This window comes from Passer montanus, unplaced genomic scaffold (assembly GCF_014805655.1).
Source record: "Passer montanus isolate IOZ18808 unplaced genomic scaffold, ASM1480565v1 scaffold20, whole genome shotgun sequence".
NCBI lineage: Eukaryota > Metazoa > Chordata > Aves > Passeriformes > Passeridae > Passer > Passer montanus.
Window position 1 is genome coordinate 8,353,648 of NW_024366592.1, and position 26,440 is coordinate 8,380,087.

The 26,440-nt window shown below is 38.0% G+C and overlaps 1 protein-coding gene across 1 annotated transcript; it reads right to left on the reverse strand.

Annotated features, from left to right (window-relative positions):
* Positions 1–1,597: 1,597 nt before the first annotated feature.
* SPIC (Spi-C transcription factor) lies at positions 1,598–25,806 on the reverse strand. Its single transcript, XM_039707953.1, has 6 exons — positions 25,745–25,806; positions 9,258–9,284; positions 8,547–8,640; positions 6,814–6,926; positions 5,750–5,858; positions 1,598–2,165 (listed from the first exon to the last, which is right to left on the reverse strand). Exons 2-6 carry the CDS (start codon positions 9,258–9,260, stop codon positions 1,738–1,740), a joined length of 747 nt encoding a protein of 248 aa, XP_039563887.1. The 5' UTR covers positions 9,261–9,284; positions 25,745–25,806; the 3' UTR covers positions 1,598–1,737.
* Positions 25,807–26,440: the final 634 nt, after the last annotated feature.

The window sequence follows — 26,440 nt, forward strand, 5'->3', positions numbered from 1 at the left end:
AGATGTAGAGCTGACCACTGCCCAGGGCAGTCAGCACCCATCTGTATCTGCTTTACTTCGTGGGTTTTGTGTCACCAATGTGTCACAACATTTCCTGCATTTGCCACAGCTGGAACTGGACAGGTAGTGATTTCCAAAGGCACAGCGCTGCTTCTGCCACATCTGCAGCAGTGCTCCGCAGGAAGATGAAAAAACTAAACACGGTGGGGGAGTGAAAAAACCTAAAGGGACACTGGAAGAACAAATGACCTGGAGGCCTGCAAGTGTCACAGTGCCGGTGTGAAAAGCTGTCCACTGGTGCCACCTTGTGGGTCCAGAGCCACCCCCGTGCCAAAGAGGCAGAGCTCACTCCACCGAGGTCCAACCTCCCCGACTTAAAGTCTGGGTCTCTTTTTAGTGCTATTTAACGTGCTTCATATTTCTAAGAGCTAACATCTGTCATCTTTCCAAAGTAGCAGCCCTAAACCGTGAATTTTGCTCAGGCAGAGGGCATTGCATTGTGTCTACTACATAAAATTAAAACCCTTTACAAGTGAACAGGAGTCAGAGCAAAGGGCAACTATCAGAGTCAATGAGTTTCATCAAACATATCAGCCCACCATTTATAGCTCTCCACAGAAATTATTTCTGTCTTTATTAATATCCAAGCCTACACACTGCAAAATGCAGAAGTTGGAACTGAACGCAATTGAATGGAAATATTTCAGCACAAAAGACAACTCATGTGAAGAGACAAGCTGGTCAGGTAACAGAAAAAGTAGTCAGGTATGAGAAAAAGTAGATTTATAGGTATTATCCTGACATAAGGGTCCACTATTCTCTTTTTGCCTAAATTTAGTTCTTCTTCCCCAGGAAGAGAATGTAAAATTACTGAGCCTTTCAGCTATATTCCCATTTAGAAAAAGAGCTGGAAAAGTGAAATTTTATTTATAAAGTTATAGCACCTAAAATAAATGGCAAAGATATGTCTTTTAGGTCAGTACAGAACTGCTGGATAAAAGTGGAGCTCCTCATATTAGTGGGGGAAGAACCGTACAAAACTTAATAAAAAATTAATCAAAAGCACAAATCCTTTATTAACTCTCTCATGGTCCCAATGAATCCACTGCCAACAGTATAATGTGCACCTGGCAATCCTAATACCACATGTCAGGATCTGTGCTAAGATATGTTAATTTAAGTGATTAAGGATTAACAAGTTGGTCAACAGGTGCACCCTCATGTGGACTCTATCATTCAGCCAGGTATTCACTCAGAAAATGTCCTTTTATAAAGAACATCGGTGAAAACAGCAGACAGCAGCTTCATGCAGTTGGCAAATCTCTTCCCTTTCTAGCTTAGAGATGCAGCAGCTGTGGTACAATATCACTTAAATTCTGATTGTAGATATGCATAAAACTTACAGTGAGTATTGTCACAATGGGATCTTCAATGTCCACTAACAGACAAAAGCATTGAACCTATTCTTGAATAGATCAGCTTGAAACTACAATAATTCCTTTGACTAGCATCATGGAGAATAGAATGTGTTCTATAGCTGCTAGATTTCCTCAAGACGCAATGACTGCATATCACTAACTTCAAAATGAAAAAAAAACCATAGGCCAATATAATTTTTTAACCCTTCCTCATCATGTGTTTTTATGATATCTTAAAGGAAAAGCCATGTAGAGAGAAGAGTTTCTGTGCTGGAAAGGATTGCTGGATAACAAAGGCCTGCTCATGTGACAGGTAAGTCTAGCTGTTAGCATGCTGTAATGCATAACCATTGTTGTACATGTAATTATTGTAACTGGTCCAGTCATCTGCACATTGATATTCTTGATTAGACTGAATGTAGGGATGATAAACTGTTTCTTTTCCCAAGAAATAAGATGGAGCGAGTCTCTTCAAAACAACAGCACTGAACTGGTATGTCAGCTTCCTACGGATCTTAATGATTTCACCTGTTCTTCCATAATTCCTCAGTGCTCTGGCCATTTTCTGGTATGTCATGATCTTGCGGTTTCCCTTTCTTTCTCCCCACAGTTCTGCAAGTTTCTCCTTGTTTTTGGAGACAAACTGGAAGACACCATTTGGTTTATCCACCCACTGGATGCAGTTTGCCATAGCTGGATCATAGAGAGACTCGTGGAGGTATTCAAATAGTCGAAGCTTTTTTCTACCTATAAGAAATAAATCACAAAAGGTCAGAACAGAACTTGTCTTGTTTTAAAAGATGAGCAGTTGTCTTTTTCCTGGAAAGGGTCTAACAGGCAAAAGCATAGCTAAACCTAGTACGTTGCCCCAAATTAAAAGATCACTATAAACTGTTCAGTGGAGAACCAGCAAGAGCAAATGGGATCATAGAGATGTGAGCAAAACAGAATCATGGCATAGACCGAGTGGGAAGGGACCCAGAAGGATAATCAAGTCCAATTCTTAAGAGAATGGCTCATATAGGGATCAAATCCACAACCTTGACATTATCAGCACCACCCTCTGGTTCTGAAGGGTGTACAGATCTGTGGTGACAGAAGGGGATTTGTCATTAGAGCTTCAAGAGCAGGCTATGTGGGGATCATGACAAATATCTGGTGACTTCACTGTGTGGTAGGCCTCAGAAGCATCAGTCTGCAGACACATGCTGTGCAGGATGCACACTCAAGGAACTCACAGTAGGAAATTACATTCTCAGAGAAGGCAAGAAAGAGGTTCTAGAGAGCCAATCTGAATGTTTGAATAAATGGTTTCCCTGTTTATTCAAAACTCAGAGATTTTGAGATGGCTCGGTTTTGTTGGGCTTGTTTCAGGAATGTTTTAGTGATGCAAGGTAGTCTCTGATATAAGAAAGGGTAAGTGGGTGAGCAGGAAAAGCAGGTTAGTTTTTAACCAGAAACCTCATGTAATCAAGAAGGAGCTAGATCTTCTGGTACCCTGTGATATTGTAAAAATCTGCAGAAATGCCAGTTTGCATTCCCTTGCAGAAAATAGCAAGCTTGGTACTGAAATATTTGCCAGTTAACTAAGTGCTTCTCTCCACAGGCTCAGTTCTCAAACTTCAGTTTCCTAGTGAGGCTTATTTAGTTTCACACAGATCTTGTGGATTCTACTCTATGAAGTATTTCTAGTTCCCTTCCCAAAGCCAAGGGTGATCAAGAAGCTGCTGTAAGGAGGAAGAGTTTAAGATTATCAGACAAAGGGGAACATTTTGCAGAAGAGAGAATCTATGCAGAAGAACATCTTCCACTTTAACCAAAGTGGAAATAAGCAGCTGCACCTAAAGCTCATAAAGTCTTGTCTTGTGTGGCTATTTTAAACTAGGAACAGGGGAAAAGTGACAGTTGCTAAGGAACACTGAGGTCAAGCCAAGACATCTGTCAGGGATGACAGTAACTCTGTATCTGATGATAAGGAAAGAGGAGAGAAGTAACAGTCAGACTGGGAAGAAGAAGAGCCTGAAATCAGAGGTACTTTCCAAAAAATTAATAAAGTTTCATTATCTAAGTAGAAATTGGCCTGAGGCTCGAAGTACATATTCTACTAGAAATACATATAGATTACTAGGAAGCCTAAAAGGAAACCTGTGAAGGACACTGCCTTGCCACAATGGACACTTCTTAGTAGGTGACCCCCTTAGGTCCCCTCCAACCTGAATTATCCTACAAACTGATGGTAGAACAAACAAGACCAGGGGAAAATCCATGGACTACTGTGGACTAAATTTCTGCTGGAAAAGAACAGTGTAGCCTTGTCTGCAGCAGCACTTGATTTAGTGCTGTTTGGCCTCTTAGTTCAGTGGTCATTTCTGCCCAAGTTTTTATTTCTAGACACATCACCTATAGCTGATGTCTTTATTGGAGAGGGCTAATTTGCCCTTATGCTCTTATGTTCCAGAGCCCAGCTGTTAACCCCAAAGTGCTACACACCAGTTTGAGATGGGGTCAGTTAACAGATCTTTGTACTGTATCTCATTGCATAAGCCAGTGATGTTCATTCTCAGAACCTAAACATCAGTCTTAGCCATCAGGTGAGTGCCTGCAGGCTCCTTTGTGGTGATTGGAGAGAAGCAGGTTCCTCCAGAAGGTGTTTCAGAGCATCTGCATTAGATTTCAGTGCTGAATGGTCCTGAAGCCACCTAATTTTCTCAGGGAAAATGCATCCCATTAAATTCTGAAATGTCTCTCTTGACTGCCTCCACTCCACTGAGCATGAGTTCAGATCATGGAATGGTGTTGTCGTGACTGAACTGGACTCTTTTCAGAGGAAACCTATCTCAAAAGATACTTTCCAAAAGCATATCTATGTCAGTGTACCCTTCAGAACTTGTGACCAGCCTCTAAAGACTGCCCTAAATAAAATGTTGTGAAACACTTTAAACACAGGATTTGGGCTCTTAGTTCTGATGGTTTTATCTACAGCTCTATTCCCAAAAAGCCACACTAATTGCTAGTGTACAGAAGATCTCTTACATCTCAAAAATAAACTTGGAGGACTAAATTAATTTAGTACAGTGAAAATAGTCCCCCAAAACACAGTTTCTGTCAGGAATACACCATGGACACAAAATTACCCCATAAGAAGAGTTAATCACTCTGCAAATATGTGCAGGTTGTCTCCTGAAAAAGATCGATGACAGTGTAAAAGAAATAGGAAACAGGAAATGAAGTTTAACAGAGCAGTAATAACTGAAGGTCAAATCAGATACTGACATATAAAATTCCCCAATGCAACCCCGGATAAGACTTGGAAAAGCAACATTTCTGTATTTGAAAGGTTTTCATTTGCAATGGTGAATTTGAGATATCTGAAATAGAAAACTGAGAAACAGAGGCTACTCTTACCACCATACTAAAGAGTCTATGGTAGCAATAGTAGTAGTAGTAATAGTAGTGGTGGTGGTTGTGGTTGTAGTTGTAGTAGTAGCAGCTATTAAACAACAGAGACCACAGTGTTCAGCATCAATGAGCAGAGACAGCACCCAAAACTGACACCATGTGGTTAAAGCTGAGAAAAGGGGATTTCAAAAAACCAGCTAAATCAGGAAGCTACTTAAAAAGGCCTCATGGCCAAAAGTAGGTACAACATCTCAGAGTTGAAGCTGTGAAAATCTCATCCAGCAGCCACAGAAAGGCTGCTGAGTCCCTCCCCGCCAAAAACCCAAATAATGAATGCAATAAAAAAAAATGGAGTACTGCAAAAACAATGTTACATGACCAATTCTTTGCAAAATAGATATCAATTCAAGTAAATTCAACCAGGAGCAGAAAAATAGCCATAAAAATGATATTTTGTCACTGGAAGTGACAAAAACTGAAAGGTGATTTGAGAAGTAAACTAAGAAAGGCATAAAATCTGGCATGCAAAAATATTCATGTATGTAAAAAACCTTTAAGAAAATTACTGCTTGTTAGGCCACATGAAATAAAATAAGTGGTATAAAAGGATAAAGATGTCACTGATAGCTAGATTTACTTCTCTGCATCAGACTTCATCCTAAATGATTTGAAGTGAAACATATCTCTGGTTTTGTTTTCCATGCGCTAAGAAATTATGGAATAATTTAATAATAGATTTATCATTTATTATAATCTTATAAGATTTAGCAGATGGAGATTGAACACTAGCAGTTGTATCCTAGTCACTAGTAAATGTTCACTTCTTTTTCCCGTTGAAACTTTAAAAAAAATATAAAGGAGAAAACAGGATTTGCTAAGAGGTTTTTTAAAGTAACATAAATTACACATCAAGATATGATCTTTTTACAGACCTTTCCCTGCTTTTGGCTGGCCAGCAGCAGCATGCATCACTTGACTTTCTGGAGTATTCTGCAGTGTATGGTAGACAGTCTCATCTGCATAAAAATCCGCTGCACTGTTCTTCAAGAATTAAGACAATAAAAAGTTACTAATAGAGTACATTCTCTGAATAAAAAGAAACTTGTGGCAATTAATTGCCTGAGGCCTTCAAAAGGCAGCTTTTCCTCACTCCACCCATGGAAGACTTTTCTCAGCCATGAAGGCGCTCAGTTTAGTGTACCAGCAACAAGCAGCACTAATTCTTGTCCAGGGGCAAGAGCTGCCCACCAGAGGAGAAGCTGAGAGGGAAAACAGAATAACTGCCTCACCCTGGACCTTCAACCCTGCTGCTGGAACCAGAGCAGGAGCAGCTTTCAGAGCTAGGAAAAGACAAGGGCCACATGTAGCACCTACAGACCCTGTAGTTCCCATGCTGTGTTGTTGTTAATCTGTTGGGTGAAAATGGGCTTTTGTGGAATCTGTTTCCCTGAAATTATTTCCCCTGCAAAATTCATTTTCCATAACTCTTGAAGACCACACTCCCAGTGCTTTTTGAGTGTTTAAGTATTAGTAATTTAAGTATTTAAGTGCATTAGAGTATATGGACTCTAATGGCTGAAGCTGTGCTCAGATAATGCTGGTCTTTCTAGAACTTTTAGAACTGCTGTTGGAGAAATCAAATGGTTCTTTTTCACAGTGGCAGAAGCTACATCAGCATTGGAAGTTGTTGTTCTCTGCCTGTTTCCAAGTAATACAAAGAAGCCTTTTGTGCTATAAATAATTCTGTAGTAGGTTTGCTTGTTTGTTGTCATGTTATGTGATGAACCACAGAAAAGCATCAGAAGCAAACTGCTGACTCCTGAAAAGACATTATTAACCACATTTTGCAAATATTTCCCAAGGCTGTTTCATCTGAATCATGCCTGACCAGACCAAATTTCTGTCAGTGTTAGCATAATGATTTGTATCAGAAATCCCAAATGAGCAATCAGTCTTCCAGTTATGTCTGACTATTATCAGAAATGAGTTCACTCACAATCACGTTTCTCCAGCTATACCCTTGCTCCTCCCCAGATGGTGCTGCACAGTAACTGGGACTTGCTTGGAGGTGGTGGTGATGGTTGATCACAGTCAGGCAGTTTTTATAACCTGGGATTTAGGAGGAGGGAGCAAAAACCAAGTGAGTAAAAAAGAGAGAAGAGGAAAAAAGAAAACCACAACAGCAAATAATTTGACATGGTGCTGGGCCTGTCAAAAAGCATTTATCCTGTAGCTGCCTTCTAGACAATAAAGTGTCCAGAGCCAAGATGTTCCACATCAGTAGGTTATCCAGCAAAATCTGGATACTGCTGCTGCTGATCACACCCTTGGGCTGGTTTTGTTAGCCTTCACAAACATGGAAAGCAATTTTTTTTAAGATAAAATATCAGATATTTCATAGCATCATGAAATTTTTTGGTTACTGGATAACAGAGGGCCATACTGACCACCAGACATAGGTGGTGGTTATCCAATATGAATGGGATAAATATAGACAACAATAATACACCTAGAAAGGAAAAGGGACTGTGTCAGGCAGTTCTGCAGGCCATTAGTACAATGCAAGTCAGAGTCCCCAGTGGTGAATGACATAAAGGAGCATCAGAACATCTGCAGTGCCTGAAAGAATGACATAGAGGGAACCCAAGAAGTTGTGATGCTTAAAGAAGAAGAGGAGAACACCAGACTAAAGACATTTGAAAAAAATTACCTACTTCAAGTGGTCAGAAGAAGATACTGGAGGGTATGGGTACATCTATTGCAAGTGGAAATGTGGGTGCAGCTGGGGACAGACTAAACACTGCATTGCAAGGGTTTAATAACTCCATCAGCCCTAACAATATATATATAAGGAAGAAGATTTCAATTAATTATATATAGTGAATCCTCCAGCATGTGTAAATTACCAGTGCAGTGGAGCCAAAAAATTGTTAACAGCTGAAGATACAGCCCTACTGGTCTTATTTACATTTCATTTTATAATACATAATATGTAAATCAGCTTCCTCGTATGAAAGGCTTTTTACACAAAAGACAGCAGGTATTTTTTTCTGGACATAGAGGGTTTGTTTTCCTTTCCTTGCACTTCTGCTTACGGTGTAAAAACAAAAGCACAAATTTTAAATTTTATAGTAATTTAGTTACCAAAACCTTGCCAGAACTGGAACAATTTACAGCTTCCTTGCATTGTAGGTTTTGTAAAGTATATAACTCTTGAAGTCAAGGAAAACAATTTTCTATTAATTGTCCAGACTCAAACTATCATTCCTTCATTAAAATATTTAAGGTTATTATTAGTGCACAAAAAAATTAAATTAGGAAATTAATTTTACTTGCTGGTCTATTTTTTTCTTTTGCATTGGGATTCACGGCATAGCAGAGGGGAATTTTGAAGTTAAAACATTAAAGCTGGAAAAAGGCTGTTGCACAACAGTCATATATCCTCTGATTATAGGCAAAGTGAGCTCAATGCACCTGGGCTGCTGCTGGGAGAAGGTAAATGGGGCCAGTCCAACAGTTTCCCTGTGCTGTGACCTGGAAGATATTCACTAGACTGGGCAGTAGTCATGGAGAGGTAAAAATCCTCCAAATAATTTACCTCCTTTTCATCCTTACAAAACATCCCATTAATTCACTTCTGGGAAATTACTCCCCCACCTGTATGTTTCAAGAGGTGCTTTCCTGTAAAAAAGGAGCTGGGAAATGGAGCAGAAGAAGGGTGTTTGTTACCTGGTGGACACTGCATTTCTCTGTCAGAGTGCTGCTGCAGCACTTCTAGAGCATCTTCAAAAGCCTGTCCCAGCACGTCGTGGTCAGGAAAGCTCTGCAAGAACATTTTGCAGTCAGGACCCAGAAAAGACCAGGCTAGTTCCTTCAAAGCTGTCAATCAGCCCATCCTAAATAAATGCAGTGATGCTATAGAATACACATCCTCCTGGAACTGATCTTTGACAGGCACCAAGGCATCACCACAATCCTTTACTATTATGAGAAAGTTCTCACTCCTTTGAGGTCAGTGAGATAATTCACACAGGCAACATTATTCAACTCACTCCGTCAAATGTTTCAAGGTTCATTTCCTTAATTTGCAAAAGATGTTTACATAAAGGGTGTTACTGATGGTGGAGAGTTTTATAGTCTGTAATACAGAGATGTTTGTATCACTTGTGTAACATTGTTAATGAAGCCAGAGTTATCTTTCAATAACATTGACACGACAAAAATAATTACACATAATTTCTGAAGCAGTTATGCAGAGAAAATGCTACACTATGCCACTACAGGAAACCAAGCGTGGATTTTCAGAAAACTGTTCATCATAATTTTTAGAACACCTTGTTGTAAAAAGCTAAAGACACCCTCTAATTTGAGTTTGACAATCTTCTGCAGCATATTTGAAACACTCAATAATGAAAGAGAATATAGGTGTTGTAGACTTACCATTATTTAGAGATCAAGACTTGAATCCTGTTCAAAAGAACAAATATTTTTAATATTGTATGTTTCAAAACAAATAATAATTATCTGAGCATAAATTAAAATAACTAAATGAAAAATCTCTGTATTGTTTCCAGTTACAAGGTAAAATATTTTTAATAACAAGATAAAATGGATTTATTATTAGAAGCTGATATTTAAATTAAATTAAATACTTGTGACATTGTATTTTTTTAATCAATTTTTAAAAATAATTTACAGTTTCATTAATTCCACAACTTTTAGATTATTATCCACACCATCGCAAATGCATTTTTAAAGACATTATAAAGTGAAAATGTGTTATTGTAGACATCAAGTCTTAGTCAACATAACTTCTAATTTGCCCATAAAAGTACACATTAAATGCATGTGTTTAATTCTCTTTGGTTCACAGCCAGTCAAAACAAGTTTAGTTTTTTTTCTAATATAGATTAGCATATGACTGTGTATGAACATACATAAACACTCAGACTAATTGTGAGTTCCAGAGGCAAATTTGATAGTTTAATAAACAGTGTAAATAGACATATTTTCAGCCAGTTTAATATGAACAATATTACTCAGAAACATATATTTAGTAACTCCTTTTTATTTTATATTTCTTAAAGAAAACCATAATCAGATTTTTTTTGCCTTGCTGGTTTTCCCCCTCATTATAGTTTACATTATTATTTCAAAGCTGTAAACATAATAATCAATATATCAATATTTTACTCATTAAATACTTGATTGTTGTGTGTGATGCTTCAAAATACAAAGAAGAGACAGGGTACACAAATATTACTGAGGAAGAATTTTATCCGACATTAATCATGAATGTTCTAAGCTGGGAATTTTGCCTCAGGTAAGTATGTTATAGGGTACAGTCAAAATTTGCAGAAGCATTTTTAGATCTAGACAAGTATATGGTGGAATCCTAGCAACTCACTGAAATCAGTGGCATATTTGTCTCTGTGCACAGAGCAATGACTATTTGATTCATCTGATCCAAATCTATTCTAAAACCAGCATGGACAATGTCAATCATTTACTTAGCTGCAATGGTGGCCACAGATTCCTGGGGCACAGGGCTACAGAAATTAAAGACTCTGTGTACAGTGCAATGACTATTTTGATTCATCTGATCCAAATCTATTCTAAAACCAGCATGGACAATGTCAATCATTTACTTAGCTGCAATGGTGGCCACAGATTCCTGGGGCACAGGGCTACAGAAATTAAAGACAGGAATCTGCTTTGTAAGGATTACTCATGAATTTCCCCATAATTTTAAGTAATTCACTTTCCTTAAAGTGATTTTTTTTAACTCAGACTCCAAACTGATAAATTGACAGAAGATCTACAGCCACCTCAATGCTTTGCAAAGTCTTAAATGCACAAGTATAGGCAAGGTATTTTTGAATGGTCATACCACTTACACCAATGAATTCATACCAAAGAAGAAAAAAGCACACCTTTAGTAAGCTTAAAAAAAAAAACAAAAAAACAACCTGGGCACTTACCTAGAAATTCAGTTCCACACACAAAACAAGAATCTGTCTGGTTTCAGAAATGAAAGAAAGACTGAGTTCCCACAGCAAAGGGCTGGCAAAGGGGTTGCATTAAATAGCTGAATTTAGGGAAGTGTTTTGCCCAGGGATTTTTTTGAGAGTATAGGTATAGTAAACTGCTAGCATGTCCCTTCATTCTGCACAAAAGAGGGTGATTTACACTAAAATAAATAAAATTAAATGTTTTAACTATTGTCCAAAACATGTGGGGTTTAAGCATTCAAAGAGATTCCTTTTATCTATGGCACCTTGTAACAATTCTGTCACTGGCCTCATGGTAGGATGAATCTAGGGCAAAATTCCACATCCCTCATCTGTCCCACACAGACTGCAGTGGACTTTGAGCTTTTTATCTGAACCTTCTGGTTAGCTCAGTGTAAGGAGCAAACTAGACCTCAAAATAAAAGTTTGAAGGAATTTCAGAGTTCTGCTTCAAGGCTCATGTCTGTAGCCCATGCCCAGCTCTAGAGCATTGACTGCAGCCCTCAGCACAGATTCAGACAAGCTGTAGGTGATCTGCCAAACACTTTCTGAGCAGCTCCAAAGCATGCTGTTGCATCCTACAGGAGCAGAACTCTGTGTTTTTCAGCTCAGAGCTTCTTATTGCTGACAAAATCTAGTCTGTGCCATAGCTCTTTCCAGCCAAGTCTTTGAGAGGCATATTTTGCAGAATTTCCTCAGCATTTACCACAAAACTGCTGTAAAATAGTAATTACCTCTTACATTATTTATGTATATTCTCTCAACCAAGAACCTAGACAAGAACCAGCCTTGTTGTGAAAGCAGTTTTAAGCCACCAAACATTTCTGTTGGTTTTAAATGCAAGCTGCCTTTTCAAATTTTGCACCAAAAAGTTTCAGGATATCTTTTTTTTTAGTGAAATACATTAATATATATATATATGCCTTTTTTTGAACTTCAGGTTCTATTTTGCACCACTTCTCTGGTCTGACTTGGGCCTATAAAAGAAAATTAACTGGCAACCAGAGGGGACAAGGAGGGAATGTGACAAGGAGAGAAACAAGAGAATGAGTTGGAGGTGCTCCATAACTGAGCAGCCGCAACACCAAAGAGATTGTGGCCCACAGAATGACCATAGTGGAGTAGAGGAAATTAGTAAGAAGGAAGCAGCAGTGGAAGAAAAGGGTGAGAAACAAGGAGCAGCAGAGGGAAACCACGATGTCTTGACCCCAAACCCCTGCACCACTCATTGCCTCACCAAAGGAACCGAGTATAACCTGTGGAGATAACAAGAGGGGAGGAGATGTGTCTGGAGTGCAGTTGAGCCTGGGAAAGGGGAAGGAAAAATATTTTAATGTTTATCTTCTTTGCTTCCCAATACCTAAATCAGCAACAAAATATATTATAGCAGTAAGTTCAATTAAATTCCCAAAGTGCACAAGCAGCAGTGGGAGTGTGCAGCTGCTGGCTGCATGCACTAAAAGAGGGTGAAGGTCAAGAGATGAAAGCTAATGGTTTTACCACCACTAAAATGATCCATCTTCCCAAATCAAATTGCTCTGTCAGAAAGTTCTTGTTTCATATGAGAGGCTACACCAGAAGGCAGGTCAGGAAAAGGTTTATTTTCGAGGAAATGGGAGAGTGCCATACACGGCACAATCACACAGCATAAGAACAAGAGTAAATGCTGCCTCAAAGGGGAGTTTTAAACTCTGCAGCCCATTTGTGCATTGAGTCTTTGGCCCAACACTGTCTTAGAGCAAGAGCCCAGCCTACCTCCCTGTAAGTGCTCAGAAGAGGCAGAGGAAGGTGCAGATGAAGATTAAGTGTCAGATGACATTCACCATTCCTCAACACATCACAGTGCAGCCAAGACTGGCAGCACGATGACCTCTGCTAAGACATACTGTTAGAGAAGAAAGCCTCCTTTGATTTTTGCATTGGATGGGAGGTTGGATTCCAGATAAAAATCTGAGAAAGAGAACTTACTCCTCACATCTTAATGTCTCAAACAATTGATGTGCCTGATAAAAAAATTGAGTATCTGTTAGAAACCACAACATCAAGCTCTTCTCCTTCCTCCATGTTTCAAAAATAAACTTCAAACAACAGAATTATTGTTTAAGTTTCAGAACTTTCTTCTATCTCTGCTTGGCATAAAGTATACCTCACAGTGATAATCTAGTAAGAAGCATTTTCACATCTGAATAAAACCAATAACTAAATAGTGTATTACAGCACTTGTCAGAGAGTTTGAGAAAGCATAAAGATTCTTGCATGAGGCATTGTTCAAACATAGAATAAAAAGAAGTCTTGCCCTTCTTAAAGGAACTTAAAACTTGAAATGGCAAGTTTTCTCACCCAGAATTTGTAGATTTCTTGAAGTTTTTTAACATCAGGTAATTTGTAACTGCCCAAATAGACCCCTCAAAATAGAGAGCACTTCATAAAAAAAAAATATCCTGAATGTGACAGCCACAGAGATTTTCTGTGTTTCCATACATGTTCTGGCCCTTGTCAGATGGCTTTGCCACTACTCTTCTGACCAAGCTCTGTAATAACCTTTGCCTTGAATCCTCATGGGTGTAGACTCACAATAATTACACCACCACAGAAATTCTCTCCCTGAAAGTGGAAAAGTTGAGGGGTCACATGCCTGTGCTCACCTCCTGAGTCTAACCATGCTGACCAGTGAACTTCAAAACCTTATGTTCCATTCAGAAGAAACTGGAAAGTTTCTTGCAGCAAGGATGAAGCCTTTGCTCAATGCAGGAAGAACAGGGATGAACACACAGAGAGGCCTCTTCTTTTATATGCAGTGTGCAATGATAATCTAGGCATGAATATCTCACAGTGAATGAGTCTACAGTCTGAACTTCAAATTAGTGGGTTCAGAAAATCCCTGAATTCACATTCCTAGCCCTGGAATATGAAGAAAATCCTCATTTAAAAAAAACCCGACAAAACAACCAAAATCAAACCGCCAAACAAAGACAAAAAAGGGAATAAATGCATCTTTTTACTAGCCTCAGTACTATCATTTACCATGATTTTGGTCAGATAATTTAGTATAGAACACATAAAAAAATAGCCCAAATAAAATGAAAGGGAAACATAAAAACAAACAAAAAACCAATTGTGGCATCATATCATATTAGCAAATCAGATTATGAAACTGACTTTAAAAGTCTCCTATTTGTGTTGGAAAAGTTTAGTCTATATATTAAAACACACAGTTGTTTTTTTTTATTTCAAATGCCAAAAGATGAGGATATATAATAATTTCCAATTTCAAGGCTTCACTTGCCTTATAAATAATTCTACAAATTAGAAACTTCCTACAATGCAAAAGGTAGACTTTTATTGTAATTGGTGGAATTATAGTATTGCAGACTTTTATTGTAATTGGTGGAATTTTAGTATTGTTTCCTTAGCTGGTAGAAATTGGTATAGAGCCACCAAAGGCAAAGGATCAGTGATGATTTCTGCAAACAGAGGTTGACTCCACTGTTATTTTCACTACAGTAAGGGGAAACATGCTGTGCCAGCCTTAAGGTTGCACATACTTCCCTGAATTCTTGATTTGTTTTAATTTTTTGTCTACCTTATAAAGCACTGCAGTTGGTTACCAAAAGAATGTCATTTCGGCATTTTAATTTTTGGTATGAGCTCTTTTATAGTTATAATTACAGGGCCTCATTTTTTGAAAGAGCTTTGCCCAACCATTATCTCCAAGTACATCTTATGTGTGAAGCTTTTTACCTTAAAATAGATAAAATATATTGAAAATGTTTTACAAATTGAATTTTAAGCCTGGAATGAGAGATAGCTCCATCAGATTCACTTCCTTACCACTAAATATGAAACAATTGCATATCCCCTTGAAGGCCAACTCAATAAGAATTTTAAATTATGATCCAACCTTAAGATTTATTTATTTGGCTAACATTAGATCTGTAATAGATTTCACTAAGAACCATTGAATAATTGTCATAAAATTAGACATTTGGATAAATTATTGCAGAGGTTAGGTCTAAGCACGGAATTACCTCTTCCAGGGCTTAAAAAGAGAAGATCAGCATGGAAGCTGAAGTTGTATGACTGGGCAGATCAGTTTTTCAATGGAAAAACCACATCTAAAGCCCCCATCTTACAACTAGACCCAGTATACTGGTCCAAATGCTCATGTCAGCAAGGCTTCTCAGGGTGCTTCTTCTTTGGCTTCATCTAAGCAAAGGAAGTGAATTTCTGCTGGGAAACTCCGTTGAGATAGAAAACCAGAAACCACAACAGAAGCAAAAGGAACTAATAACAAAAAGTGCATTGGGGAAAAAAACAAGAACCAGCCCTAACTAAGACTCTGAAGTGAAATACGAACAATTTTGATTCATTTACAGGTATAGTTAGTGAGTAGTGTCAAATAGTGGGATAAATAAAACCCAATAAATCTTCAGCAGAAAACTATCAGACCAAGAAGAAGACTCTGAAGTGAAATACGAACAAACAATTTTGATTCATTTACAGGTATAGTGAGTAGTGTCAAATAGTGGGATAAATAAAACCCAATAAATCTTCAGCAGAAAACTATCAGACCAAGATGGGAATAATATGACAGCATTTCATAAAACTATCAATGAATAATGGGAAGAGTTCTACTCTAGATCTTTGCAACCTAAACCATTCTATGACTTGATGATTAGAAGGTGAGCCTGATAAAGTATAAAAGTGAAAGCCTTTCCCTGAAAAAGAAAGCAGACAGAAAGAAGAACACAGTATTTAAATAACCCTTAATAGTGAAACTGGGGAAGCCAAATAGAAACTAACAATTTTCCAAGTAACTGAGCTATTTGTGGAAGAAACATGCTTTCAGATTTGAGGGGCACTTAGATCACACAGAATTAATTCAGCACTCCACTTCAATTCCATTCCCCCATAACCATAAAGCTGAGAGTTGAAAAATGTTAAGTCTGGGTGATTGAGCCTTTTCAGCTACAAAGAATGGAAGGAAGAAATTGCGTCTGTTTCTGGAAAAGCTGGAAAGAGAGACATATAATAACTGCTGTAGCATCTGCATTTAGGATTAAAGACCTGTAGCAGACATATAAAAGCAAACACAATAAATGTAACAGAGTTCTAACTTTTTAAGACAAGATACATCCCAGGTTCAGGCAGACAGACCAAGCAAGCATCTATTGAAGCGCAGCATCTGTAGCTGTTGAACAGGAAGAAAAATAAATTTTCACCATTAAGCAGGCCTTAAATTGTATTTAAATCCTCTGGAAATTACCAGCAATGGAGGAATATGCCCATAAGAAAAAGGGGTGGAAGTAAATCAATGGGCCAGCCTGAAATCCCCAAGTCCATTGAGGATAGAAATAACAAGTCATTATTAATGAAAATACTGACATTATGCATTAAAAGAATACAACATGCTGGTTTTACTATAAGAATACAAACTGACCTTCACCTGAAATGAAATGCAACAATCTACAGCATTATAGCATAAGGCCTATGAAGTGTGTTTATTTCATTTATAACTTCAAAATAGGCAGAAATTGTATGAGACAGTATAAAAAACCCCCCTCCATTTAAAAAGAGTGGGAAATCTTAAGTTTTCTGCACCATCTTTCTCACAAAATGAACAATTTCATCAGAAGACCAAGAATTAGAAAAACCAACTGTATATTGTCATTAACCTCCTCAAAATTAAAAAGAGAAAATATTTTGGGCCTTCGACCAAAACATGAAGTGTTACATAGGAGTTTTTCTACAGCTATTCCAGCTGCAAGTACTTTTGTATTAAGTAATTATAAACAGGGTACCCTGGCAGGCTGGACCAAACTCTGCCACAGGCAACAGGAAGGTCAGCTGCCCTTCCCTGGCAGATCCATTGCAAAGCAAATATGCTCCTATTTTTTCTCTTAAGGAAAATGTGGAATCACATTTTGACATCACCTCCATGGAAGTTACTACCATACTACACGGGTATTTTTGTACTAAATATTTATAAACAGGGTACCCTGGCAGGCTAGACCAAACTGCCACAGGCAACAGGAAGATGAGCTGCCCTTCCCAGGAAGATCCATTGCAAAACAAATATGCTCCTATTTTTTCTCTTAAAGGAAAATGTGGAATCACATTTTGACATCACCTCCATGAAAGTTACTACCATACTACACGACTGGTACCACAAAGTTAAGAAAAGATTTAAGCACAGAACTATCAAAAGCAGAGCTGCTTGAGCCTCTGACAGAATCTCCATTTTCAGGGACTGACATCTACCTTTATTCCCACCAGAGAGTTGGGCAGATATTTCTCACACAGTACTGAGATGAAAAATATTAGTCAAGACTTGAAAGTGGGTCATCTACAATGAAGGAAGCTGTAAAGCTGTGAGGAAGATGGTAATAAATAGTGGTGAGAGATAACCAGTTGACAAAGTTCACTTGGGAATGTAAAAATATATCAAATGCTCTTGAGTCAAAGTAGTTAGAATACAAAAACTATTAATAGTCATTCTTGGTTGTTGTAATTGTCATATAACAAAAAACAAAACAAAACAAAAATCCAGCACATTCTGTCTTTGAAGGAGTAGAATGTTGTCGGATTTCTGCCAGGATTCTAGATTTTAAAAATACCCCTTAAGGAACTGCAGAGCAGTAAAGGAAATTCTTTAGAAATAGAATTCCTGTCACTACTAAACTCTGAAGGTGACTGAAAAACAGCTGCTCCAAATAATGGGGTTTTATGCTTTGATGAGGCAAACAGTGATGTGGGCATAAAGTGCTATGACTAGCAAATAATGCTTCCTATATTACCAGGAAAGGGCTGAAGAAGTACTTAGACTTTGGGGATTTTTACAAGCTGATGTTAAAGAAATCCTGTATCTTGACAGTGAGGCAGGAGACATGTCAGTAAAACAGTTTCCTAGCCTGGAACCTTTTGTGAAAGAGGATTTTCCAAAGCTGAATGGTTTTTAATTTTAAATTTCAAATGAAACTGTCATTTAGCAATGGCTTCACACTCTTTTCCATTTCCCTTTGAGGTGCCTGCATTTTGAATTATCATTGAATTCAACAAATAAAGCAAGAGGCCTGGTTGCACCATACCGTATTGTCTTGCACTATACTTTGTCTTAGGTATATCCTGAAAATGTCTTCCATGGAATTCCCCCAAAACATGTCTATGTGATCTCGGTGAGTTTAGCTCACTAGTGTTTTATGGGATGTATCTGCTTAAGGTAGATACAAAAGAATATTTAAAATAATTTAAAATCAAGATGAGGAATCCTTGATAAGCTAAGGCTCCTGACTTGCTATTAAGCTGTTGGGCAGCCAAGTGCACTGTTCAGTCACACATAAAAATCTTCAATAAAGGCAGGAGAGTTTTTGATTTATAGAGAGTTTTTAAAGATCACTTCAAAGATATTTAAAGCAAGGGACCCAGTCCTAGAAAAAAAATCAGCTATAATCTTAAATTCACACCTAATCAGAAGCATATTTTAACTTAAAACTGAGCAGGTGCTTAACACGCCTGGATAAGTTGAGGTCCTAATTAATGAGTGGTAAGAGGAAATGCTTTGTATTACAGCCCCCCAAAATGATGCCAAACACCTTCCAGAAAGAAATATAAATAAGATTCCAGAGCATGCAGCCTGCAAGTCACATTGTTAACACAATACCTCACAGGAGAATGACAAACGTCACATCAACCTTCAAATCAAATTATATTTTTCATCTGCCATACTTATCTAATTCCAAGCCAAGTTCTTAACATTATCCATGTAAAATACGTATTGAACAACTTTCAGATACAAGGAATACGGCACCTACTCAGTTAAATTAAGTGCAACAGCAGCATTACACATTTCATATGCACACCCTAAGAGGTCAAACTTCACTCCATCCCTCATCAGGGACTTATAACAACTTGGGGGGATAAGGTTGATTCTAAATATATGTTGAAAAAGGTCTGTAAATGCAAATGATGACAGAAATGATGGAGTAGGTGTTATGTTTTTATGCCACTGTATGTCTCACATTGAACATTTTTTCAGTGTTAACTTAAATGCATGGGAGGCAGAATGGTCTTGTCCTGAAAAACATCTTCTTTAGGACTCTCTATTAATGCTGTTGCTTGGATGCAGGAAGTGTCACAGTCACAGTACAGTTACAGAAACACTCACAGTTCAATAACTGTTTTTTTCCCTGCTCTTTCAGATCAACTTTATCTTCTGCTGACACCTGGACCATGCTAAAACTTCACAGGATGAGCTTGACCGGAGCACAGGCACAAGAAGGGATAAATTTGGGAGGAAGCAGTGCCAGAATAGTACCAGGGATTGCTGTGTAGGACACCAGGAAGGAAACTGTGACTGATAATGAGAGGAGCAGAAGATGCTGGGAATTAAGGCTGAGAGCTGGAGGTCATCGTAATTGGAAGGTGACTGCACAGACACTGGCTCTGAACTCCCGTGTGTCCAGTGGAATTGTGGGGAAAGGTGCCAGAAGGAGATTTAACCAGGATTTGAGAAGAGAGGACTGGAACCTGTTTGACAAGAAGATAAAAGGAAGGCTGAGATTCATACAAGAATCTACACTAATTTTGTGAGGCCTGGCTGAAGACTGCTGGATTGGGGATGAGAAGCTTGGATCAAAATATCTTGGATTGAGGGGGGCAAGAAGAATAGAAGCCAAATACAGTGGGAAGGGAAGACTGAATTTTGAAAGATAAGGGAAGAAGGGAGCAAATGGAGGGGGAAGGACTAATGCCATCTTTCCACTCCCAATCTCCCAAGACTACAGTGAAGGCCAAGATTTCACCTGGACTCGGAATGCTTCCCTGCTGCACAAATATTGGTGAAATTCTTCAGTGAAGCAAGAGGACAACAACTGCTATTGTATCACCTCAGCAGTTAACTCAAATGGTGGAGATGCAGGTAACTGAAGGGATTTTTTTTTTTATGCTAGGCTTCTTCCAAATGTTATTTTTGTTAACTAAGGCATCTGAAAGTGGGGCATGAAGGATCCTCTTCCAGGAGAATATGGGATTAATCCAAAGGTAGAAAATATAAAATCAAAACATTATCATCTCCCTTTCCTCCTCCATGAGTGTATATTTTAACATTTTCCTTTGAAGGCCCCTATTTTTTAATGTGCATGGAATAAATTTTGCACTAATAGTGAGTGGTCCTGCTCAGTAAATGAGTAAATGAAATGAGTAAATAAGACTATCACATGCAGAAACCCTGCTGCATCTGTTGCAAAAGTTACAAATGGTCTGGTGAACAAGGAAGGGAGAGGATGCTCTCAAAGTTAGAGCAGCTGAATGCTACCCTGGAGAAGTGGGTTTGGGTTCTGAGCCTGCTTCTACCACAGAGTTCCCAAATGATGAGAGGCAAGTCCCTTCGAGCAAACTTTCACAGGTGGTCACTTAGTGTATGTTCCTCATTTTTGGGACTTCTGACTCGAGACCCCATCATCAGATTGCAGAAATGCTGAGCAGGACCAGCTGCAAGTGTAGCCACAGAGTCCTGACCCCACAAACTGCCCACAAAAATGCTGAACTCTCCAAAACAGGAGTTCTTGGGTAGAACAGATCAAATACACAAAATCAGTGGGTATTTTCCAATTTAATCTCATTGTGCCATCATCCCTGTAAAGCAGGGACAAAAATTGTTTTCACATCACAATGCACTTATAAATGTCTTAGTCTTTATATAGCATTCACATATTGTAATGGAGGAAGTATACAAAAATCTACAAAGAGGTTAATAATTCTCTCTTGAAAGAAGTATCTGACTAAGTAGTGGATAAGGCTTGGGGATGCAGTCATGTTGAAATCCCATGGGCTGATTAGACACTAAGAGAGAACTGCCTGTTTATGTACTGAATGAAAGAAAGAACCTTGCAGCAGAAACTGCTGGTTATCATGTCCTAATAGTGCCACAATACAAATTAAAGCTGCACCAGTCAACTTAATTTGGCCATGTTGTAATTAATTTTTGTTGTAATTAACTTTTTGATTATTTTATTTGCAATCTTAATATCCTTTTGAAGAAGATTTCATATGTGCAAGGACTGGGGATTTCTACTAATCTGTTGCTGTAGAATATAGTTTCATCTTCCTTTAAAAAAAAATAAAAATCAGGGGCTTCACCAGAGGTGATTTAAAAGCAGCAATATATTTTTCCCAAAAATATTTTGAAGACTTTTGACTCTGATAGATGCATTCATATAAAACAACATTTAAAAAATTGTAATGAGCTAAAAATTCCTTTCCCTCAGTTCTCAGATATTCAATATTCATCTCTAAAAATGACTAATACAACAAAACCTCAGAATAATTAGAAGCAAAAAACACATACAGCATAATCGAGAAAGCTGTAGAAAGGGGAATCTCTGGGAAAGCTTGGAGTTCAGACACAACAAATACATTGCTAGTGTTCCATTTGTGAAATGGTCCGGGCTGATCTTGCTTTGTGGAAACTCCAGCTGGTAGATATTCAATATTCATCTCTGAAAATGACTAACACAACAAAATCTCAGAATAATTAGAAGCAAAAAACACAGCATAATCCAGAAAGCTGTAGAAATGGGAATCTCTGGGAAAGCTTGGAGTTCAGACACAACAAATACATTGCTAGTGTTCCATTTGTGAAATGGTCCGGGCTGATCTTGCTTTGTGGAAACTCCAGCTGGTTGTGGGATGCAGTTGGAGCTTGAAAGATGCCTGTGGCTAAGAAGCCAGAGAGTTGGTACATCTGCTCTCCATATTTCATGTTTTCATTCATTTTCAGCAGCCCCGTGCCTTCTAACACAAACATGACATAAAAATCTTGATATGTGTAGTGCAAGATCAAGCAACAATTTTATACACTGATGAGGAAAGAGAAAAATAAGGTCTTTTTCTTTTAATAAGCAAAATTAAAAGCAGAAAACCCAGATGTCTATATTTCTTTCTGTGTATCATTTCAGAGTAACCAGACTGTCTCTTACTCATTATTATTTACCTACAGTTAAATATTAGCATCAGTGATAATAAATCCCACAAGTGGCCTGTCAGAGTTCTTTCTTTTGCTATCTCAGAACACTATGAAAAAAAAACCAAAAACATTTGCTTGAGAAAATTACACAGACCAGTAATAACTTGGAAACTGAAAGGCAACAAATGAAAGGAAAATAAGCCTGAAAAAACATCATCAGCTTTGATTAAAATAATCACTATTGCAAGTACGGAATTCCCATGAGAATGATAGGAAATTGTAAATCATAAATCTACTTTTGGAAGACTTATCTGACTCAGTATAATGGTTATTGCAAATCAGTTCCTCTTTTTTTAATGGAGCTTGAAACTTGCTAACATACATTAGCACAATTCTTGCAGAACAAAAGCAGTATTTCCACGTGCTACATTTCAGCAGACATATTACTTTTATTTTAAGAGTCTTTCAAAGGCGTTACACCAAAAATACACAGAATGTATTTTTATACAGAAATTATAAGGTACTACATAGGTAGATTGCCCTTGTGTGGCAAGAAAGTTTAAAAAAAATGGGCTAAAAGCAATTCAGCTGATAGCCATGCTTGCTCTGTGTCCGTGTAGAAAACTTGCCTTGCCCAGATCAACCACAGATAATTCATATTAGTCAGACTATCTTGCTAGCTGGAATGGGTACCCAGGAAAAAAACAAACCTCTCTCATGTGTCATCACTCAACAAAAAGGACCAAAATCGCAACTGACTTCTCTGAAATGAGGCTTTTTTCAACATCAGCAGTGAACTGCATGTTACAGATCATACTGGCTTTGGTCCTACTGGAAGTACTCTTCTGCAGAATGCCCTTTAATAGATTCATATTCTGAATATACTCCCAATCCACTGCTACACTTCCAGTTAAACTACACACTCTTGAGTATAATGTGCAAGAGAGGTCTCCCTTTACCAAGCCTCTGTTTGAATTGTGAATCTTAGGCAGATATTTAAGACAATATGAACACATTAGTTACACATCCAGTACACTCTTGCAAGATGCTTTTGAAAGCACCTGATTGCTGCTTGCTTTTGATGAAATCCTTTGTTCCTCCAGTTTATCCCCTGCCACCACAAGTAGCTTCTGCTGATCTCCAAATCAATACCCTGTGATATCCTGGGTGATGTGTCAGTGCACAAACATTTATGAATTTAGTTGCTGAACACAGAGGAAATAAAACGAACTCATAGAAGAAAAAGTCACAAGAGAACCTTGGAGAGTTTTTTTCACTGCCACAAGGAAGTTTCAATGAAAAGTAGGGACTAACAGCTGGAAAATAAAGCTGGAAGTTTCTGATTTTTTTGCAAAAGTAGTTTTAAGGGTTTTGTTTTTCAATATTTGCTTTCCCATAAGCAGCTGCCATCTTCCCATATCACATCTTCAAAGGCTTTGGGCAGAATGTCTGAGAAACATACCCTCTCCTTTTGAAATGTATTGTCTATCTTCTATGGTGACAAAGATCCTGCTTTTTCCTTGGTGTGCTCAGACACCCCAGCTCTCACACAAAAGCCCTGAAGAGCTTCCTGAGGCTCAGGGTGTCTGAAGATTACATTGTGGATGTTTCTGAAATAGATATCTCAAAACTTAGCTGCTTGTGATTATGAGTGGCTAGAATTGAGAATCCCTTCAGTCTTGTGTTCCCCACCAGGTTGACCTTATAAAAATAACAATCATCTAGCCATAATATAGCAAGGGTTTTTTGAACTACTATTTACAGACATAACATTTTCATTCATAAGTATTGCCTGATGTCATGAACATATCTCTTCATAGATAGAGGTAACTCCTTACCAATGGAATTTTATATTTTGTCCAGCACAGGATGAAACAACACATGATGAGGGCAACTTCTGTATTGTTGCTGATTGCAGTGCAGAATGAAATGTGACAGAATTCAGTAACAGTCTTGGTCAGAAAAATAACTGACAAGTTATTTTTCCTTTTTCACTCACAAGAAACTTTTAAAAAGTGATGAGTTTTGAACTGTTGGGTCTGCATGCATGATAAGCAAATCATTGCGATACAAAGATTAGTGGTTTGGTGGCAACTCCTACATTAAAGAAAATAGAATTGCTGCTCACTGTCTGTCAACAGGGAGGTCACTCCCATCTGAAAGTGGAATGCTTAAAGGCAGAATTAACAGACACATTGAGATTCAGTATGTTAGAACTGTAGATAATATAGACAGTGGATAATACAGTGGCAAATGCAGGAAAAACTCCTGTGAGAGCAGCAATAGGCTTTTGACTTGGGCCAATTTACTGCTCATTTGAGGATCACCATAGTTTTAAAGGAGCTTCTTAGGAGGTTTCTGAAAGGTTGAAAAATCCAGTGTACAAGGTTATGGGCATGTGTGAATATATTACCTTTTTGAGGGTATGAAAAAGAATGAAAGCATAAGGCTTACACAATAAACAGACATTTACACTGGCACCAAGTAATAAAATGTAAAATAGAATAAGACTAGAAGAGTGCCAGTGACAAATAAGAGCATCATTAACTATACCGTAAATTTTCAGCCCAATTTTATTTTTATTTTCACAAGCAAGACCTTTTGAAACTTACTTATGTAATGAATCAAACTATACAAATTTTTTGCAAGTTATATTAGGCTGGTTTATTCTTATAAAACAGACAATTTATCCTAGACCCTGCCCAGACTATACTGTTAGCACGCAAAAACATATGTTTACATTTGTATCCTGAGGCAAGAGTAAAAAATGAGGATTTATCCTGCTCTTTGCAGAGGCTGCAAGATCCCTGGGACAGCCAACAGCCCCACAGTCTGGTGCTATTCACATACTGCAACAGAACCGAGTTTCTGTTCCTTGCTTTCCAGTTGTGGGTGCATGTGTTACCTGTTGGATGGTTGATTTTTAGGTTAGCATGTCTCTAGGAGAATCTTGGGATTGTAGTTGGGATTTCAGAAACACTAGCTGTAAATACACAGAAACAATAGGATGATGGGAATGATTCCAACTGTACAAGCCCAAAGACTGCATGGTCCTCAGATAAAACACTCAAAACAATTCTGAGCAAAGAACTAATTCAACGTGGAATCCCAACATACCAACTCTTTGGGATAAAATTCTACTGATTTTGAACAAGATGGAAGGGACACCTACACTTAACCCTTAAAAGGAATATATATAAATTATATGTGTTTGATAAACAGCAAATACAAGGCATTATAAACCAACCACTTGCAGACAAAATAATGGAAAGTTTAGCTGTGTTTAACTATGTTGTCAGACCATCACTGGGACTCTAACTAACCCTCAATTGTGTGTTTAAATGTAGATTGACAGGCAACCAAAAACACCCGCAAACAAACATATCAAGAAGATATTCTGTCTTCTTCTGCCAATTTTCCTTACATCATCTCCCACGACAGACAATGTAAAGATAGAAGTTTCACCATGCTAGCTGGGAGAAAGACTGAAACACGTGGATGGGGTGGGAAGTGGAGGCACCATGCACCATAGCAACAATGGATGTTTTAAAGATGCACGTGAACATTCACAGGAAAATCATAAAACTATTACATTTTGAATATTGATGCAAATAGGATTAAGAAATGATGCCATAGTTCAAATTAACACGATTATCCACAAATTGTTCCTAAAAATATATTAGTCTAATGACTGACATCTGCTAATTTCTAAAGTAAAGTTTTCATAGCACAACACATCAGATTTTAAGAAAGGTGTCTCACTGAAATTGCAGTACCTGAAGTCCCACAATTATTAAAACCCCACATGCTCTGAGGTCAGCAGCTGTACAGGAGCTTTAGGAACTGCTTAGAGGCAGCTTATTTCAGGACCAATGTGCACAGCAGTCATTACCTGTAGGCAGAACAGTTCATATGCAATTATGCTACAATGGCATTTAAGAAAACAGCCTTACCTTTAATTACAGTATTTGAGAGGTGAAGAGGAGCCACTTGCCTTAGGTGCCCTTCATGTCTAATGGCATTTAATTTTACAAATGGAAATTGACTTTTCTGTTATCTATAACTCTTCTTCTTCTGAAGAAAGTACAATTTTGCTTATATATAATTCATAGGTGGGGAAGTTCTATCAAATCAAAGGGGTACTCTTATTCTTCCTGAGGAACATGCCACAGAACAAACTACAAGAAACTTGTGTGAGAAAGAATAAGCTACAATTTATTTTGGGTATGAATTCAGGCATGGGAAGGTGCTGTAATTCAAAGGCACCTCTGCAAACCTTCTCTCTGCATCAATCGTTGCTTGTTTTCACACTTCTACTTTTGTTCTCCATGAGAAAGAGACAGAATGATAGAGCCTCAAAAACACACTCAGGAGTTCTTGCAAAGCAGGAACTTTCCTGTGATACACACACCAACACTTTGGAATGAATTTGGTGTAAAGCTGCCTGAAAACAGCCCTCCAACCCTGATCTTACACTGCTCTTCTTTCTTGGTATTCCTCTCTATATAATGTTGATATTGGTGTAGTCATTCAAACCAACTTTATCATTAAAAAATTACCATATTTCTGACAAGTGAATGGGGTTTTTCAGATGCATAAGGAAATGGACATACAGTTGAAACAGCTACCTGAACAGCACAGTGATGTTG